The sequence below is a fragment of the Oncorhynchus clarkii genome, chromosome 33 (genome assembly GCF_045791955.1).
Source record: "Oncorhynchus clarkii lewisi isolate Uvic-CL-2024 chromosome 33, UVic_Ocla_1.0, whole genome shotgun sequence".
NCBI lineage: Eukaryota > Metazoa > Chordata > Actinopteri > Salmoniformes > Salmonidae > Oncorhynchus > Oncorhynchus clarkii.
In genome coordinates this window covers 32,114,775-32,129,910 of record NC_092179.1, presented here as the reverse complement: position 1 = coordinate 32,129,910, position 15,136 = coordinate 32,114,775, and the positions used below count along the sequence as shown (strand labels likewise).

The 15,136-nt window shown below is 44.9% G+C and overlaps 1 protein-coding gene across 3 annotated transcripts; it reads right to left on the bottom strand.

Annotated features, from left to right (window-relative positions):
• Positions 1-2,721: 2,721 nt before the first annotated feature.
• Positions 2,722-14,905, bottom strand: LOC139393322 (N-acyl-phosphatidylethanolamine-hydrolyzing phospholipase D-like). 3 transcript variants are annotated; one of them, XR_011629770.1, is made up of 6 exons: positions 13,873-14,052; positions 10,374-10,562; positions 9,947-10,145; positions 7,882-8,531; positions 5,812-6,664; positions 2,722-5,751 (listed from the first exon to the last, which is right to left on the bottom strand). XR_011629770.1 is itself a non-coding variant. In XM_071141878.1 (6 exons), the coding sequence occupies exons 1-6, from the start codon at positions 14,808-14,810 to the stop codon at positions 3,326-3,328; spliced, it is 1,392 nt and encodes a 463-aa protein (XP_070997979.1). In that variant the 5' UTR covers positions 14,811-14,905; the 3' UTR covers positions 2,722-3,325. The 3 variants fall into 3 exon arrangements, 2 of the variants coding, with proteins under 2 accessions (XP_070997979.1, XP_070997978.1); XM_071141878.1 differs by lacking the exon at positions 13,873-14,052 and adding an exon at positions 14,701-14,905 and having other exon boundaries at positions 2,722-3,454; positions 6,550-6,664; XM_071141877.1 differs by having other exon boundaries at positions 2,722-3,454; positions 6,550-6,664; positions 13,873-14,071.
• Between the last annotated feature and the right edge of the window lie 231 nt (positions 14,906-15,136).

Sequence of the window (15,136 nt, the reverse complement as noted above, 5' to 3'; positions counted from 1 at the left end):
GACTTGCCCAAATCCGAGCCCACTTTTCTCCTTTGAATGACAAGTCTGCATGGTCTCACCAACAGACATTACCACCCATTCCCTCGAATCTTACTTTTTTTATTTTCTATAAAGAAAAACAATTCTATTACTTTATTTTTAATTTCTTGTTTAATTCTTTCATTTAAACCAATTTTTAAAGAGAAGGAATACAATAAATACAAATCTGAATATTCAATCACTTTTTCTACTTCTATTTTCAAAATAACTGAAAAAAACGAAATAAAAAGTTGATTTGTATATAAGTGATGTACAGTTTGTATCTGTTAATGTCAGTCTGTCTTTGGTGACAGAGTCTGTCTTGCTTATAACGCACGCTACCAGTAAATAAAATAAAAATATATTTAGACTGTACGGTCCTTGAAAGCAAGTTTTAAATTAATCTGATGTATATTCCTGTAACATTGCATTTTTATCTGAGGAATTATGTTATTAAAAAATTGCTAATAAATTGCATTTCCTACAGCTCCTTTTTGGATTCTCTATCTATTCTGGAGGTTTGGGAGGCATCACAATGCAGAAGTGTAAGTCCAATACTTTGAATAAGTTTAGCCAACATTTTAAACCAACTATTTGTTTAATGGTTCCCCCCAAAAAAACTGTATTCCACCTGTGGTTACGATGGTCTTTGTGTTGTCAGTGGGAGAATTTAGAACCCTGTGTCCCTGTTCGAATGTTCCTGTTCTCTTCTGGAATTTCCAGGACAGGATGACGACATCGCATCTAGATAAACTCACCTGTTATTCCTGCTCTGTCGAAGCCACGGTCTGACGTGGCACTGGGAATGACTGTCCTGCTGACAGGCTAAACACACACACACGTACATGTAGTGACTGTTGTGTTAGACAGAAAACCCTTGGACACTGGGTGCAACAGTTACAGGCTCCAAAACTGGCCCCACATTGTATAATCAGTTAAAAGAGGTTTATATAAGCCTTGAACACATTTTCCTTGAGGTACAGTATTAATCCAGAGCTCCAGCTTGTGGCCATGCAGGTACTGTGGACATGCAGGTACTGTGGACTCTGTGGCCATGCAGGTACTGTGGACTCTGTGGCTCTGGGGTTGAACTCCTGCCTTGCACCACAGACCTCAACTCTTACACTTCAGTGTGGATTTCTGCAACTCTCAATGTCAAAAACACAATGAGAAGAGGTCTGAGTGAGAAGGGGTCTGAGTGTGTAGGGGTCTGAGTGAGAAGGGGTCTGAGGGAGAAGGGGTCTGAGGGAGAAGGGGTCTGAGTGTGAAGAGGTCTGAGTGAGAAGGGGTCTGAGGGAGAAGGGGTCTGAGTGAGAAGAGGTCTGAGGGAGAAGAGGTCTGAGGGAGAGGGGGTCTGAGGGAGAAGGGGTCTGAGTGAGAAGGGGTCTGAGTGTGAAGAGGTCTGAATGTGAAGGGGTCTGAGTGAGAAGGGGTCTGAATGTGAAGAGGTCTGAGTGTGAAGAGGTCTGAGTGAGAAGGGGTCTGAGTGTCAAGAGGTCTGAGGGAGAAGGGATCAGAGTGTGAACCACTGTTGTTCACAGGAGGGACCCCGAGTATTCACCCCCATGAGTTCTGTCTGTCAACTATCAGCCAACCACCCCCATGAGTTCTGTCTGTCAACTATCAGCCCAACCAACCCCATGAGTTCTGTCTGTCAACTATCAGCCCAACCAACCCCATGAGTTCTGTCTGTCAACTATCAGCCCAACCAACCCCATGAGTTCTGTTTTTCAACTATCAGCCCAACCACCCCCATGAGTTCTATCTGTCAACTATCAGCACAACCACCCCCATGAGTTCTGTCTGTCAACTATCAGCCCAACCACCCCCATGAGTTCTGTCTGTCAACTATCAGCCCAACCACCCCCATGAGTTCTGTCTGTCAACTATCAGCCCAACCACCCCCATGAGTTCTGTCTGTCAACTATCAGCCCAACCAACCCCATGAGTTCTGTCTGTCAACTATCAGCCCAACCAACCCCATGAGTTCTGTCTGTCAACTATCAGCCCAACCAACCCCATGAGTTCTGTTTTTCAACTATCAGCCCAACCACCCCCATGAGTTCTATCTGTCAACTATCAGCACAACCACCCCCATGAGTTCTGTCTGTCAACTATCAGCCCAACCACCCCCATGAGTTCTGTCTGTCAACTATCAGCCCAACCACCCCCATGAGTTCTGTCTGTCAACTATCAGCACAACCAACCACAGGAGTTCTGTCTGTCAACTATCAGCCCAACCGCCCCCATGAGTTGTCTGTCAACTATCAGCACAACAACCCTGTGACTCAGGGGTGAGATCCTTGAGCCACAGTGAGCCACTATTCACACCTCTTTGTATGTTTGACGTTGAGAGTTGTACAAAAGACGAGTATTGAACACATAACCTGTGGTGGACAAGGTTTATCAACCCATCTGGGAAGATCCGGCACAATAGAGAATTAAAGACACCGTTCCTGTGTTCTCGGGAGACGGCCTTCATGGTTAAACGCTGCATATGTCGCCTCAACCCTAAACTCCCTTTTAAATGAAGCTACAATACAGATCTTATGGATTGAATTCAGACCTTTAACGTCAAACACAAACATATAACTCCAATCTAAAAGTGGTCAGTATTGCAGAACCAAGTACTGAAGTTGAGGAATGACTCTGGCCCGACCTAATGACCGAAGAGTGTCCCCCCTCTCACAAGACAAGTCTGTGTCCTTCAGAGAGCAGAGTTTTAATGACAGCTGTAACACGGAGGAGGGTGAAAACCCCCACATACAACAACGTGTTTCCAGACCTACTAAAAGATTATTGCAACGTCCAAGTGCATACAGTATATTACACATGAACTGTTCAGCATTCGGATAACTCCAGAAGATTTGGTTACATAACGCTACAAAATGTGATTGGTGAATGTGCTAGACGATGAAGCCATACACATTGTAGTTGTGCACAGAAACAATGTGTGAGTCGGAGCAGAATGACGTGTGGTGTGTCCAGTGTGTAAAATACACACGTTCATCACTTTGACCCGACTGGTGACACTGCAGCTATACGACAACACATCATCTGCAAAACATTTTCAGAAAGGTTTCTTCTTGACAGTTCTGGCGTCAGACATTTGGCATAGAAAAACAATGATTGGATAAATGGACAGGGTGTTCATTTCATAGTCGCCATCATTCAGCTCTCTAGTATGCCATCAACTAGACTGTTGACGATGAGAGCTTATCCATTGATTCAGCTGTATGCTTTACGCCACAGTGTTGTTTAGTCTTCTACAGCTTGTGGGAGGGGCTTAGGCACCATTTTGGTCCAATCATTCAAAGACTTCCTGGTCTGTGTTCAGCACTCTGGATTCTCCATGGTTCAGGACAAAGAAGTGCTCCACATTCAACCCATTCTTCTCCATGGCCTCCCTGAGTCTCACTGGAGGCTCTAAGTAAAACTGAGAGAGAGAGACAGACATATATTATCTACACTACTGGTCAAATGTTTTAGAACAGCTACTCAGTCAAGGGTTTTTCATTATTTTTACATTTAAGAATAATGGTGAAGACATCAACACTATGAAATAACACATATGGAATCATGTAGTAACCAACAAAGTGTTAAAAAAACATGTTATACTTGAGATTATTCAAATAGCCACCCTTTGCCTTGATGACAGCTTTGCACACTCTTGGCATTCTCTCAACCAGCTTCATGAGGTAGTCACCTGGAATGCATTTCAATTAACAGGTGTGCCTTCTTAAAAGGTAATTTGTGGAATTTATTTCCTTTTTAATGTGTTTGAGCCAATCAGTTGTGTTGTGACAAGGTAGGGATGGTATACAGAAGATAGCCCTATTTGGTAAAAGACCAAGTTCATATTATGGCAAAAACAGCTCAAATAAGCAAAGAGAAATGACAGTCCATCATCACTTTAAGACATGAAGGTCAGTCAATATGGAACATTTCAAGAACTTTTAAAGTTTCTTCAAGTGTAGTCACAAAAACCATCAAGCGCTATGATGAAACTGGCTCTCATGAGGACCGCCACAGGAAAGGAAGATCCAGAGTTACCTCTGCTGCAGAGGATAAGTTCAATAGAGTTACCAGCCTCAGAAATCGCAGCCCAAATAAATGCATCACAGAGTTCAAGTAACAGACACATCTCAACATCAACTGTTAAGAAGAGACTGTGTGAATCAGGCCTTCATGGTCGAATTGCTGCAAATTAACCACAACTAAAGGACACCAATAACAAGAATGAACAATGGACATTAGACCTGTGGAAATGTGTCCTTTGGTCTGGAGTCCAAATAGGAGATTTTTGGTTCCAACCTCCCGTGTCTTTGTGAGAAGCGGTGTGGGTGAACGGATGATCTCCACATGTGTATTTCCCAACGTGAAGCATGGAGGAGGAGGTGTTATGGTGTGAGGGTGCTTTGCCGGTGACATTGTCTGTGATTTATTTAGAATTCAAGGCACACTTAACCAGCATGGCTACTACAGCATTCTGCAGTGATATGCCATCCTATCTGGTTTGGGCTTAGTGGGACTATCATTTGTTTTTCAACAGGACAATGACCCAACACACCTCCAGGCTGTGTAAGGGCTATTTAACCAAGGAGAGTGATGGAGTGCTGTATCAGATGACCTGGCCTCCACAATCCCCTGACCTCAACCAGACAGATAGTTTGGGATGAGTTGGACAGCCAACAAGCAGCCAACAAGTGCTAAGCATATGTGGGAACTCCTTCAAGACTCTTGGAAAATAATTCCAAGTGAAGCTGGTTGAGAGAATGCCAAGAGTGTGCATAGCTGTCAACAAGGCAAAGGGTGGCTATTTGAATAATCTCAAATATAACATGTTTTTATTTAACACTTTGTTGGTTACTACATGATTCCATATGTGTTATTTCATAGTGTTGATGTCTTCACTATTATTCTACAATGTAGAAAATAGTACAAATAAAGAAAAACCCTTGAATGAGTAGGCGTTCTAAAACATTTGACCGGTAGTGTATTTGACTTGCTTGACAGCGAGAGACTCCAGGGTTTAGGAGTGGACAGTACATCTCAGGCTAGAGAGGCTTTTTTGAGCTGCCTCCCTAAGCAGAAACGTCAGAACGACTAAAGGTTATCTTTCAAAGCCAACAGGACGACTGCTGCCGGGAACCAAACTACCAGTTTCAACACCACAGAACGATGTCACAGATAACAAACGGCTCTACCAACAAATCCATCTGCTGAGGCCAAAGCATCAGGGGGAAAGTTGAACGATGTCACAGATAACCAACGGTTCTGCCAACAAAGCCATCTGCTGAGGCCAAAGCATCAGGGGGAAAGGTTGAACGATGTCACAGATAACCAACGGTTCTGCCAACAAAGCCATCTGCTGAGGCCAAAGCATCAGGGGGAAAGGTTGAACGATGTCACAGATAACCAACGGTTCTGCCAACAAAGCCATCTGCTGAGGCCAAAGCATCAGGGGGAAAGGTTGAACGATGTCACAGATAACCAACGGTTCTGCCAACAAAGCCATCTGCTGAGGCCAAAGCATCAGGGGGAAAGGTTGAACGATGTCACAGATAACCAACGGTTCTTCTAATGCAAAACACATTCCTTTGCGTTTCCCAACACGTGCCGATTTCAACTGAACGCAGCAGCAAGCTACCTAATATGAGTTTTCACATCTATTGTGGGACGCTGAACAATCCCACCTTTGTCTTTAGACTGAATGGTTGAAAGGGTGTCTGACTGCGTGTTTGTTCTCATCACACAAAAGTCTTTAGGCTGAATGGTTGAAAGGGTGTCTGCCTGCGTGTTTGTTCTCATCACACAAAAGGACACAATGGAAAATATGTGTTTCTCTCTAAACTGAGTCGAGTCTAAAAATGCAGAGGTCAGAGGTCAGATCCACGGTTGACGTGTTGTGACAGGGGTTGATTTATTACCATGGACCCAACCTCAGATTGAGAAGGGAAGGTTTACACCTAACCTCAGATTTAGAAGGGAAGGTTTACACCCAACCTCAGATTTAGAAAGGGAAGGTTTACACCTAACCTCAGATTTAGAAGGGAAGGTTTACACCTAACCTCAGATTTAGAAGGGAAGGTTTACACCTAACCTTAGATTTAGAAGGGAAGGTTTACACCTAACCTCAGATTTAGAAGGGAAGGTTTACACCTAACCTCAGATTTAGAAGGGAAGGTTTACACCTAACCTCAGATTTAGAAGGGAAGGTTTACACCTAACCTCAGATTTAGAAGGGAAGGTTTACACATAGTTTTCCGTGACCTTCAGTCTCCAGTTTCAGCTGGGAGGCAGAGCAAAATGTCTTCTTCCTGATCATTAGATTCAGAGAATCCCATTGGATAGGCCTTTCATCTCTGATGTGATAGGACTTCGTATTAAGGCAAACAAAACAACACTTGGAGTGATGCGAACAACTGATAAGTGACACCAAAACCCCTTTTTTTTACAGCAGGTACATACAGTATATGCCTTGTAAAAAGAGATCCAGTCGATCACCCATTCAGAACTGTTAATGCTCACCTCGTAAGCTAAAGCGAAGGTTCCCCAGTGAATAGCCAGGGAGTGTCTGGCCTGGATGTCTTTGTGGATCTGCACAGCCTCCTCCGGGTCCACATGCTGTCCACGCATTACATCTCTGAGGGACGACAAACTTGTGTTTTGTGGGTTTGGCCTAATAAAGGCTTAATAAACTTACTGAACTTCAGTTGACTTTAATAAATTCTAAGTGAATATACAGTTGACTTTAATACATTCTAAGTGAATATACAGTTGACTTTAATACATTCTAAGTGAATATTCAGTTGAGGGAAATCTAATACTACAGTCCATGATCCAACCGTCCTTCTAGAATTCTACTGAGTGTGCAGGCTTTTACTCCAACCCTGTTCTAAACCTGATTCAGTTCATCAAGGTCCTGATGAACAGCTGACTAGATAAAGCAGGTGTTAGAGCAGGGTTGGAACCAAAACCTGCACTCCCAGTGGATCTCCAGGGAGGGGGGGTATGGGCAGCCTTGTACTAAAGCAATCACAGCTGTACACTAGTTTCATACCTGGGCAGGACAGCTCTACGCTAGTTCCATACCTGGGCAGGACAGCTCTACACTAGTTTCATACCTGGGCAGGACAGCTCTACACTAGTTTCATACCTGGGCACGACAGCTCTACACTAGTTTCATACCTGGGCAGGACAGCTCTACACTAGTTTCATACCTGGGCAGGACAGCTCTACACTAGTTTCATACCTGGGCAGGACAGCTGTACACTAGTTTCATACCTGGGCAGGACAGCTCTACACTAGTTTCATACCTGGGCAGGACAGCTCTACACTAGTTTCATACCTGGGCAGGACAGCTCTACACTAGTTTCATACCTGGGCAGGACAGCTCTACACTAGTTTCATACCTGGGCAGGACAGCTCTACACTAGTTTCATACCTGGGCAGGACAGCTCTACACTAGTTTCATACCTGGGCAGGACAGCTCTACACTAGTTTCATACCTGGGCAGGACAGCTGTACACTAGTTTCATACCTGGGCAGGACAGCTCTACACTAGTTTCATACCTGGGCAGGACAGCTCTACACTAGTTTCATACCTGGGCAGGACAGCTGTACACTAGTTTCATACCTGGGCAGGACAGCTCTACACTAGTTTCATACCTGGGCAGGACAGCTCTACACTAGTTTCATACCTGGGCAGGACATCTCTACACTAGTTTCATACCTGGGCAGGACAGCTCTACACTAGTTTCATACCTGGGCAGGACAGCTCTACACTAGTTTCATACCTGGGCAGGACAGCTCTACACTAGTTTCATACCTGGGCAGGACAGCTCTACACTAGTTTCATACCTGGGCAGGTACGCGCCGATGGGTATGGCCGCCAGGTCGAACGGACCAAAGCGCCTCCCAATCTCCTGGAAGGACGAGCAGTAGCCGGTGTCTCCAGCAAAGAAGAAGCGGTTGCAGGGCCCCAGGACAGACCAGCTCCCCCACAGCACCTGGTTATCGTCCGTGGGGGTGCGCTTGCACCAGTGCTGCGCCGGTGTACACACAAACGTGACCTCGTCGTGACCTGGCACACAGTTCTCCTCCCACCAGTCTAACTCTATCACATTCTCACACCCGCTCTTCTGCATCCAGTCCATGAGTCCCAACGGCACAAACCATCGGAGATCCCCACCGAACCGCTCGTTCAACTGGGTCACGGTGCCGGCGTCCAGATGGTCGTAGTGGGAGTGGCTGATGACAACCGCGTCGATCCGGGGGAGTTGATCAACCGTACAAGGGGGATCCCGGTACCTCTTGGGGCCCATGAACTGGAAGGGAGATGCCCTCTGGCTGAAGATGGGGTCAGTGAGGATGACCAGGCCGTCCATCTCTACCAGGACTGATGCGTGGCCCAGCCAGGTCACCCTGAGACCAGACCCCACGGCTCCGTCTGCTGCCTCGGGGACACGGAGGAACCAAGGCTCCACTACTGGGAGCTCTTTGTCTAAGACCTGAGTAGCAGAACAACACAGACTTTAATATGGCGCGTTGGTATGAATTGATTCAGATTCATTCACCAGCTGAGACAGAGGATGAGGAAGAGGAGGGTAATAATAAAGGCATCATCACTGAAAGCTCTTCGTCTTTTCAACATGTCACTATTGCTTCAGTCATTTTCAAGTCACCAAACAAAATAACCAATTTTAAAAAACACTCATTTTTCTTTTTTCCGTTTGAATATGACCCTGGTTGTATGAGTTGTTTGGGGTTAATTTGATTAAATTATATCAGCATAAATCAAAACACAGATGATTAAACACTTTAACCCATCTTTCGTCTTCATCAGAAAGACGATGGGAAATAGAGTCGAGTCGGCGTTTCATTTTCCTTTTAAATAATCAGGCCTTTCATTCCTGACCACTACATGTCTAGAAAACAGAGCCCGTGTCTGAGTCTTTTAAATAATCAGGCCTTTCCTTCCTGACCACTACATGTCTAGAAAACAGAGCCCGTGTCTGAGTCTTCTAAATAATCAGGCCTTTCCTTCCTGACCACTACATGTCTAGAAAACAGAGCCCGTGTCTGAGTCAGTTAGTCTCACCTCACGTGAGATTGATTTACAGCCGTCTAAAAATACCCCGGGGTTGTTACCAGAGCACAGTGTTTATGGAGCGAGAGGCATCCTCTGGAACAAACAGCTAACCTAACTGTGGACATGAGGCGCAGCGTTACAAATCACAGTTGACAAACTCTGACGTGCTCAGTCGGAGATCTGCAATGACAGACCTGAGGAGTCAGGACAGACAGAACAAGTTGAGTCAGGACAGGAGGTAATTGTTGGGTGTGAACTGTGTACAGTAAAGAGTGATTATTATTCAACCTGTGGAGTTGGAGTACAGGTTTAGGTATTTGTGTAATAAGTTCATTATAATAAAGAGTGGACAGACTGGCATTGAGCCCCATCAGGTGTGGTTTGGTCGTCTCCATCAGAGCTGGGTTTGTTTTACAAAGTGTTTTGACAACGGCTGTGGGAGCTAGAAATGGCAGCTCAAATGAGTGAGAGAGACCTATTAGATCCGTCAGAGAGACAGACCTATTAGATACGTCAGAGAGACAGACCTATTAGATCCGTCAGAGAGACAGACCTATTAGACACGTCAGAGAGACAGACCTATTAGATCCGTCAGAGAGACAGGCTATTAGATCCGTCAGAGAGACAGACCTATTAGATCCGTCAGAGAGACAGACTATTAGATCCGTCAGAGAGACAGACCTATTAGATCTGTCAGAGAGACAGACCTATTAGATACGTCAGAGAGACAGACCTATTAGATACGTGAGAGAGACCTATTAGATACGTGAGAGAGACCTATTAGATACGTCAGAGAGACCTATTATATCCGTCCAACGTCAGAATGTGTCTCACCTCTTTAGAGCTGGGTACATTACTGTGATCCTTCTCCAGCAGGAAGAAGCGCAGCAGGGTGGACCAGGACGGGAACTTCCACGTGGACCAGGGGTTTGTGAAGCGGCCATGTTTGTCCCGGCTCGACCCAGTCACCTCCTCCTCCAACCGGTAGTCCAGACGGAAGCTCTTCCTGGAGGAGCGGGAGGAGCTGCTCTTCCTGGAGGAGTTGATCAATCAAACGGTTTTACTGACTATTGTGTCCAGACGGGAAATTTAGTGTGCACACACACACACACACACACACACACAGAGTCGATACAGTTAGAAACAGATGATCATAAAAGACACACAAAAAAAACACGAAAATATGATGAAGCAACTTCAGGAGCTGGATGGCAATAAAGTGCACGTGAAAACCGCAGAGACGTTCATGGTCTACCCCTACCGAGGCCCTGAGTCCTGCAGGGTGGAGGTGGGGGGGTCACGGGGCCGGACCACGGCTGGGGAACCCTCCTCCGTCCCTGGGGAATCTCCAGGAGAGACAACCCTCTCCTCCATCAACACCTGGTTCTCATGCACCTCTCCTCCTGCTCCTCCGCTCTCCTCCATGGGGGGACAGTGTTGGGCTCCGGGTCTATAGGGAGGTTAATAAACAAGAAATACAAATAAAAGTTTACAAATATGCTGGGGGGGGGGGCGGGGGGGTACACAGATATTAATTCAGAAAGAAAAGCCTGCTCACAGTACAGTTAGTGGCTGTTTCTGTGGTTTGTCCCTGGATGGTGGGGGGGCGGGGGGGTACACAGATATTAATTCAGAAAGAAAAGCCTGCTCACAGTACAGTTGGTGGCTGTTTCTGTGGTTTGTCCCTGGACGGCAGACAGGGTCTTGTGAAATCACAGATGTGAAAACATGCTTATTGTGACACAGTTTAACCCTGTGCAGCAGTTCCAAAAGAATCCCCCTCAACAGCCATCACCATGCCGACTGTCTGCGAGATGTCAGCAACATGACTTTCACGGTCACCTACAGTATAACCTGGTCAACAACATGACTTTCACAGTCACCTACAGTATAGCCTGGTCAACAACATGACTTTCACAGTCACCTACAGTATAACCTGGTCAACAACATGACTTTCAGTCCCCTACAGTATAACCTGGTCAACAACATGACTTTCACAGTCACCTACAGTATAACCTGGTCAACAACATGACTTTCACAGTCACCTACAGTATAACCTGGTCAACAACATGACTTTCACAGTCCCCTACAGTATAACCTGGTCAACAACATGACTTTCACAGTCCCCTACAGTATAACCTGGTCAACAACATGACTTTCACAGTCACCTACAGTATAACCTGGTCAACAACATGACTTTCACAGTCACCTACAGTATAACCTGGTCAACAACATGACTTTCACAGTCACCTACAGTATAACCTGGTCAACAACATGACTTTCACAGTCACCTACAGTATCACCTGGTCAACAACATGACTTTCACAGTCACCTACAGTATAACCTGGTCAACAACATGACTTTCACAGTCACCTACAGTATAACCTGGTCAACAACATGACTTTCACAGTCACCTACAGTATAACCTGGTCAACAACATGACTTTCACAGTCCCCTACAGTATAACCTGGTCAACAACATGACTTTCACAGTCACCTACAGTATAACCTGGTCAACAACATGACTTTCACAGTCACCTACAGTATAACCTGGTCAACAACATGACTTTCACAGTCACCTACAGTATAACCTGGTCAACAACATGACTTTCACAGTCACCTACAGTATCACCTGGTCAACAACATGACTTTCACAGTCACCTACAGTATAACCTGGTCAACAACATGACTTTCACAGTCCCCTACAGTATAACCTGGTCAACAACATGACTTTTTCCTACTTTGAATAAAAGACACAGTGTCCGTGAAGACTAGCTCACAGTGGACCGCACCTTTAACATACAACTGCCTGAGTCCATTGTTTCAGCTGTGTCTTATCTCTGGACGGGTGGAAAGGCTCCAGCTCAGTCAAATGAAGAGGAAGTTACTGGCCTGCCAAACGCTAACTGACACATACAAGTCTGGATAATCCAGGTGAAAGTTATGATCAATTATTGTATGTCAGTTGTTAAATCCACTTCAATCAGTGTAGATGAAGGGGAGGAGATAATTGTGACATGGATTGTGTGTGCCATTCGGAGGGTGAATGGGCAAGACAAAATATTTAAGTTATTTTGAACGGGGTATGGTAGTAGGTGCACAGGTTTGTGTCAAGAACTGCAACGCTGCTGGGTTTTTCACACTCAACAGTTTTGCCATGGGTATGAAGAATAGTCCACCACCCAAAGAACATCCAGCCAACTTAACATGTTTGTAGGAAACACTGGAGTCAACATGGGCCAGCATCCCTGTGGAACGCTTTCGACACCTTGTAGAGGTGGGGGCAGGGGGGGTCCTAATGTCTGGTCTAATCAGTGTATATGTGCCTCCTGCCAATCTATCTCTCTGAGCTACTGTATGGGCCCTCCACTGCTACCAGGGACTATGAAGCCTACAATACATGATGGTACAGGTGAACGATGTCATTTACAAAATGGCCTCCAACTCTCTACTCAGCAAATTGGATGTAATCTATCACAGTGCCATCCGTTTTGTCACCAAAGCCCCATATACTACCCACCACTGTGACCTGTATGCTCTCGTTGGCTGGCCCTCGCTACATTTTCGCCAAACCTACTGGCTCCAGGTCACCTACAAGTCTCTGCTAGGTCAAGCCCCACCTTATCTCAGCTCACTGGTCACCATAACAACACCCACCCGTACGTACGTGCTCCAGTAGGTATATCTCAGTGGTCACCATAGCAACACCCACCCGTAGCACGTGCTCCAGTAGGTATATCTCACTGGTCTCCATAGCAACACCCACCCGTAGCACACGCTCCAGTAGGTATATTTCACCGGCCATCCCCAAAGCCAAGACTCATATCTCCCTCACTAACTTTAATCATCAGCTGTCAGAGCAGCTTACAGATCACTGTACCTGTACACAGCCCATCTGTAAATAGCCCACCCAACTACCTCATATTGTTATTGTTGTTGTTGTTGTTGTTGCTCTTTTGCACCCCAGTATCTCTTCTTGCACATCATCATCTGCACATCCGTCACTCCAGTGTTAATGCTAAATTGTAATTATTTTGCCACTATGGTCTATTTATTGCCTTGCCTCCCTAAACATACTACATTTAAACACACTGTACACAGATTTTTCTATTGTGTTTTGACTGTACGTTTGTTTATCCAATGTGTAACTCTGTGTTGTTGGTTTTTGTCGCACTGCAATGCTTTATCTTGGCCAGGTCTCAGTTGTAAATGAGAACTTGTCCTCAACTGGCCCACCTGGTTAAATAAAAGGTCAAATAACCCCAACCCCATTCCTGTGTCAACCCTGTTCACAGTAGCTTCTGTTTTCAAGGTGTAAGTACAGACTGAAGAGGCTACTGTATAGCTGTCACCTAGGCCCTATAGTGACAAATAGAAATGCTGTGTAGTTGTCCACTAGTCCTATTTACGGAGTCCCCTTACAACGTAGGTACTCTATACATTTCACGTTGCCTACTGTGGAGCTCTGTTGCACGTATTGGCCTATTGAATGGCTTCAATGGACCCATAATAAACCACCAGCGAAGTACAACAAATGTTTCTTTGTTGATCCGACCAAAGAACAAAACAAAACGGATCACTAGAAAGAATTGCTGCTATATCGAGAAGATTTATCGCCATAATAAAAACAGAGAGTCAATAGAAAGAACCTTAACTAAAAAGAGAGAAGGAGGAATGTGGTGAACTAAGCAGAACAACGGAGACAATCGATCATTCGCAGCCTACGTCACAGTCACAACAACGCAGTCAATAAAATAGTACCTGAAAACGTATAGAATAAGTCAAGGGCGACTTGTAAAATCCGTCAGTGGCGCGACATTTCTTCTGATATTGTTACGGCGAGATATCCGCAGAACTGTGTGGGGAAAAGTGCCCTGCAAGCACCGCCAATGTTCGCACAACGCACTGGTACCAGCCTACCAAGCAAGGCTTCTGACGTCGGTGAAAAACCCTACCATGTGACGAAATTAAAGCAGCCTATTAAAATCCTCCTCTTTCCGATGCAAGAAACTACCCATTCATTTGCAATTGCAATGACAATATGTTTATGAAATACTTCTAAAAAATAGCTCAAAACATTATTTTTCGGAATATCTAAACTAGACCATTGGTCAATGGTGCACGTATTAATCTTATAATAATGCTCTTACAGACTGGAGATCTTTACCCAAGTGAGCGAAGACACCAACTAGCAGCTGAAAGCTCCAAACATAAATATTTATTGACAAGGCCCAAGTTACAGTACAAAGTGAATGTAACACGTCAGCACAACAGTGCACTGGGACGCGTTCAGGATGACGCAACGTTTTGGGACGTTCAGATAGCCTATTTCTATGTAAAAAACAAACATGCGCCTGACATGTCGAATAAGGAATCACATCAGCTCTATTCCGGACATTTCTATCTGCAACGTTCGAGAACGTTTGGCGACCGAACATGGCCCTGTTTACGTAATGAGCTACAAGTGGATACATTGTAGCAAGTAAAGCCACCCGAGTAGGTCGTCTTCTGTTGAATGAGTTGTGCACTTAAAATAATACACATTGAAACCTTATTTAAAAGTTGTTTTGTTCGCTGACAAATAATCACCTTGACAAAGTTCCCTTCGCTGTGTTCAGAACACTTGCGGCTCGGTGAATACACCTTGAAAGTGTCGTTTTCCAAACTCGTGGAGTGAAGATGCATTTGGAAGCAGCCATAGTCGGAATGCGTTGCTTAGTTGACTTGGTCTAGTTGGCCTAACCATAATTGCTTAGATTACAATTATAGAAACATCAAACTAGTATCGGTATTGTGTTTACAACAGGAACTCTTGAAAGTTGGTCACAGTTGGTTTAACAGTAGATTAGCTACTTCCTTACTTCCTTGCTTGGTCACTATTTAAAGAAACAGCCATGTTGATAAAAATGTATTTAATAGTGCAATCAATATCACTTGGCATTAAAAACATATATTTATTTTAAAGTTGCAAATATGTACATCAGTGCCCCTTTATCAGGCAAACACTATAATGCCAAGCTTAGAT

Bases quoted from the DNA above. Each gene is read 5' to 3' on its own strand.
- LOC139393322 (XM_071141878.1), bottom strand. From the start codon at position 14,810: ATGGCTGCTTCCAAATGCATCTTCACTCCACGAGTTTGGAAAACGACA. The intron at 10,146-10,373 runs GTAGGGGTAGAC...CAACTCCTCCAG, and splicing joins CTGCAGGACTCAGGGCCTCG to GAAGAGCAGCTCCTCCCGCT. The intron at 8,532-9,946 runs GTGAGACACATT...TCTGCTACTCAG, and splicing joins ATGTACCCAGCTCTAAAGAG to GTCTTAGACAAAGAGCTCCC.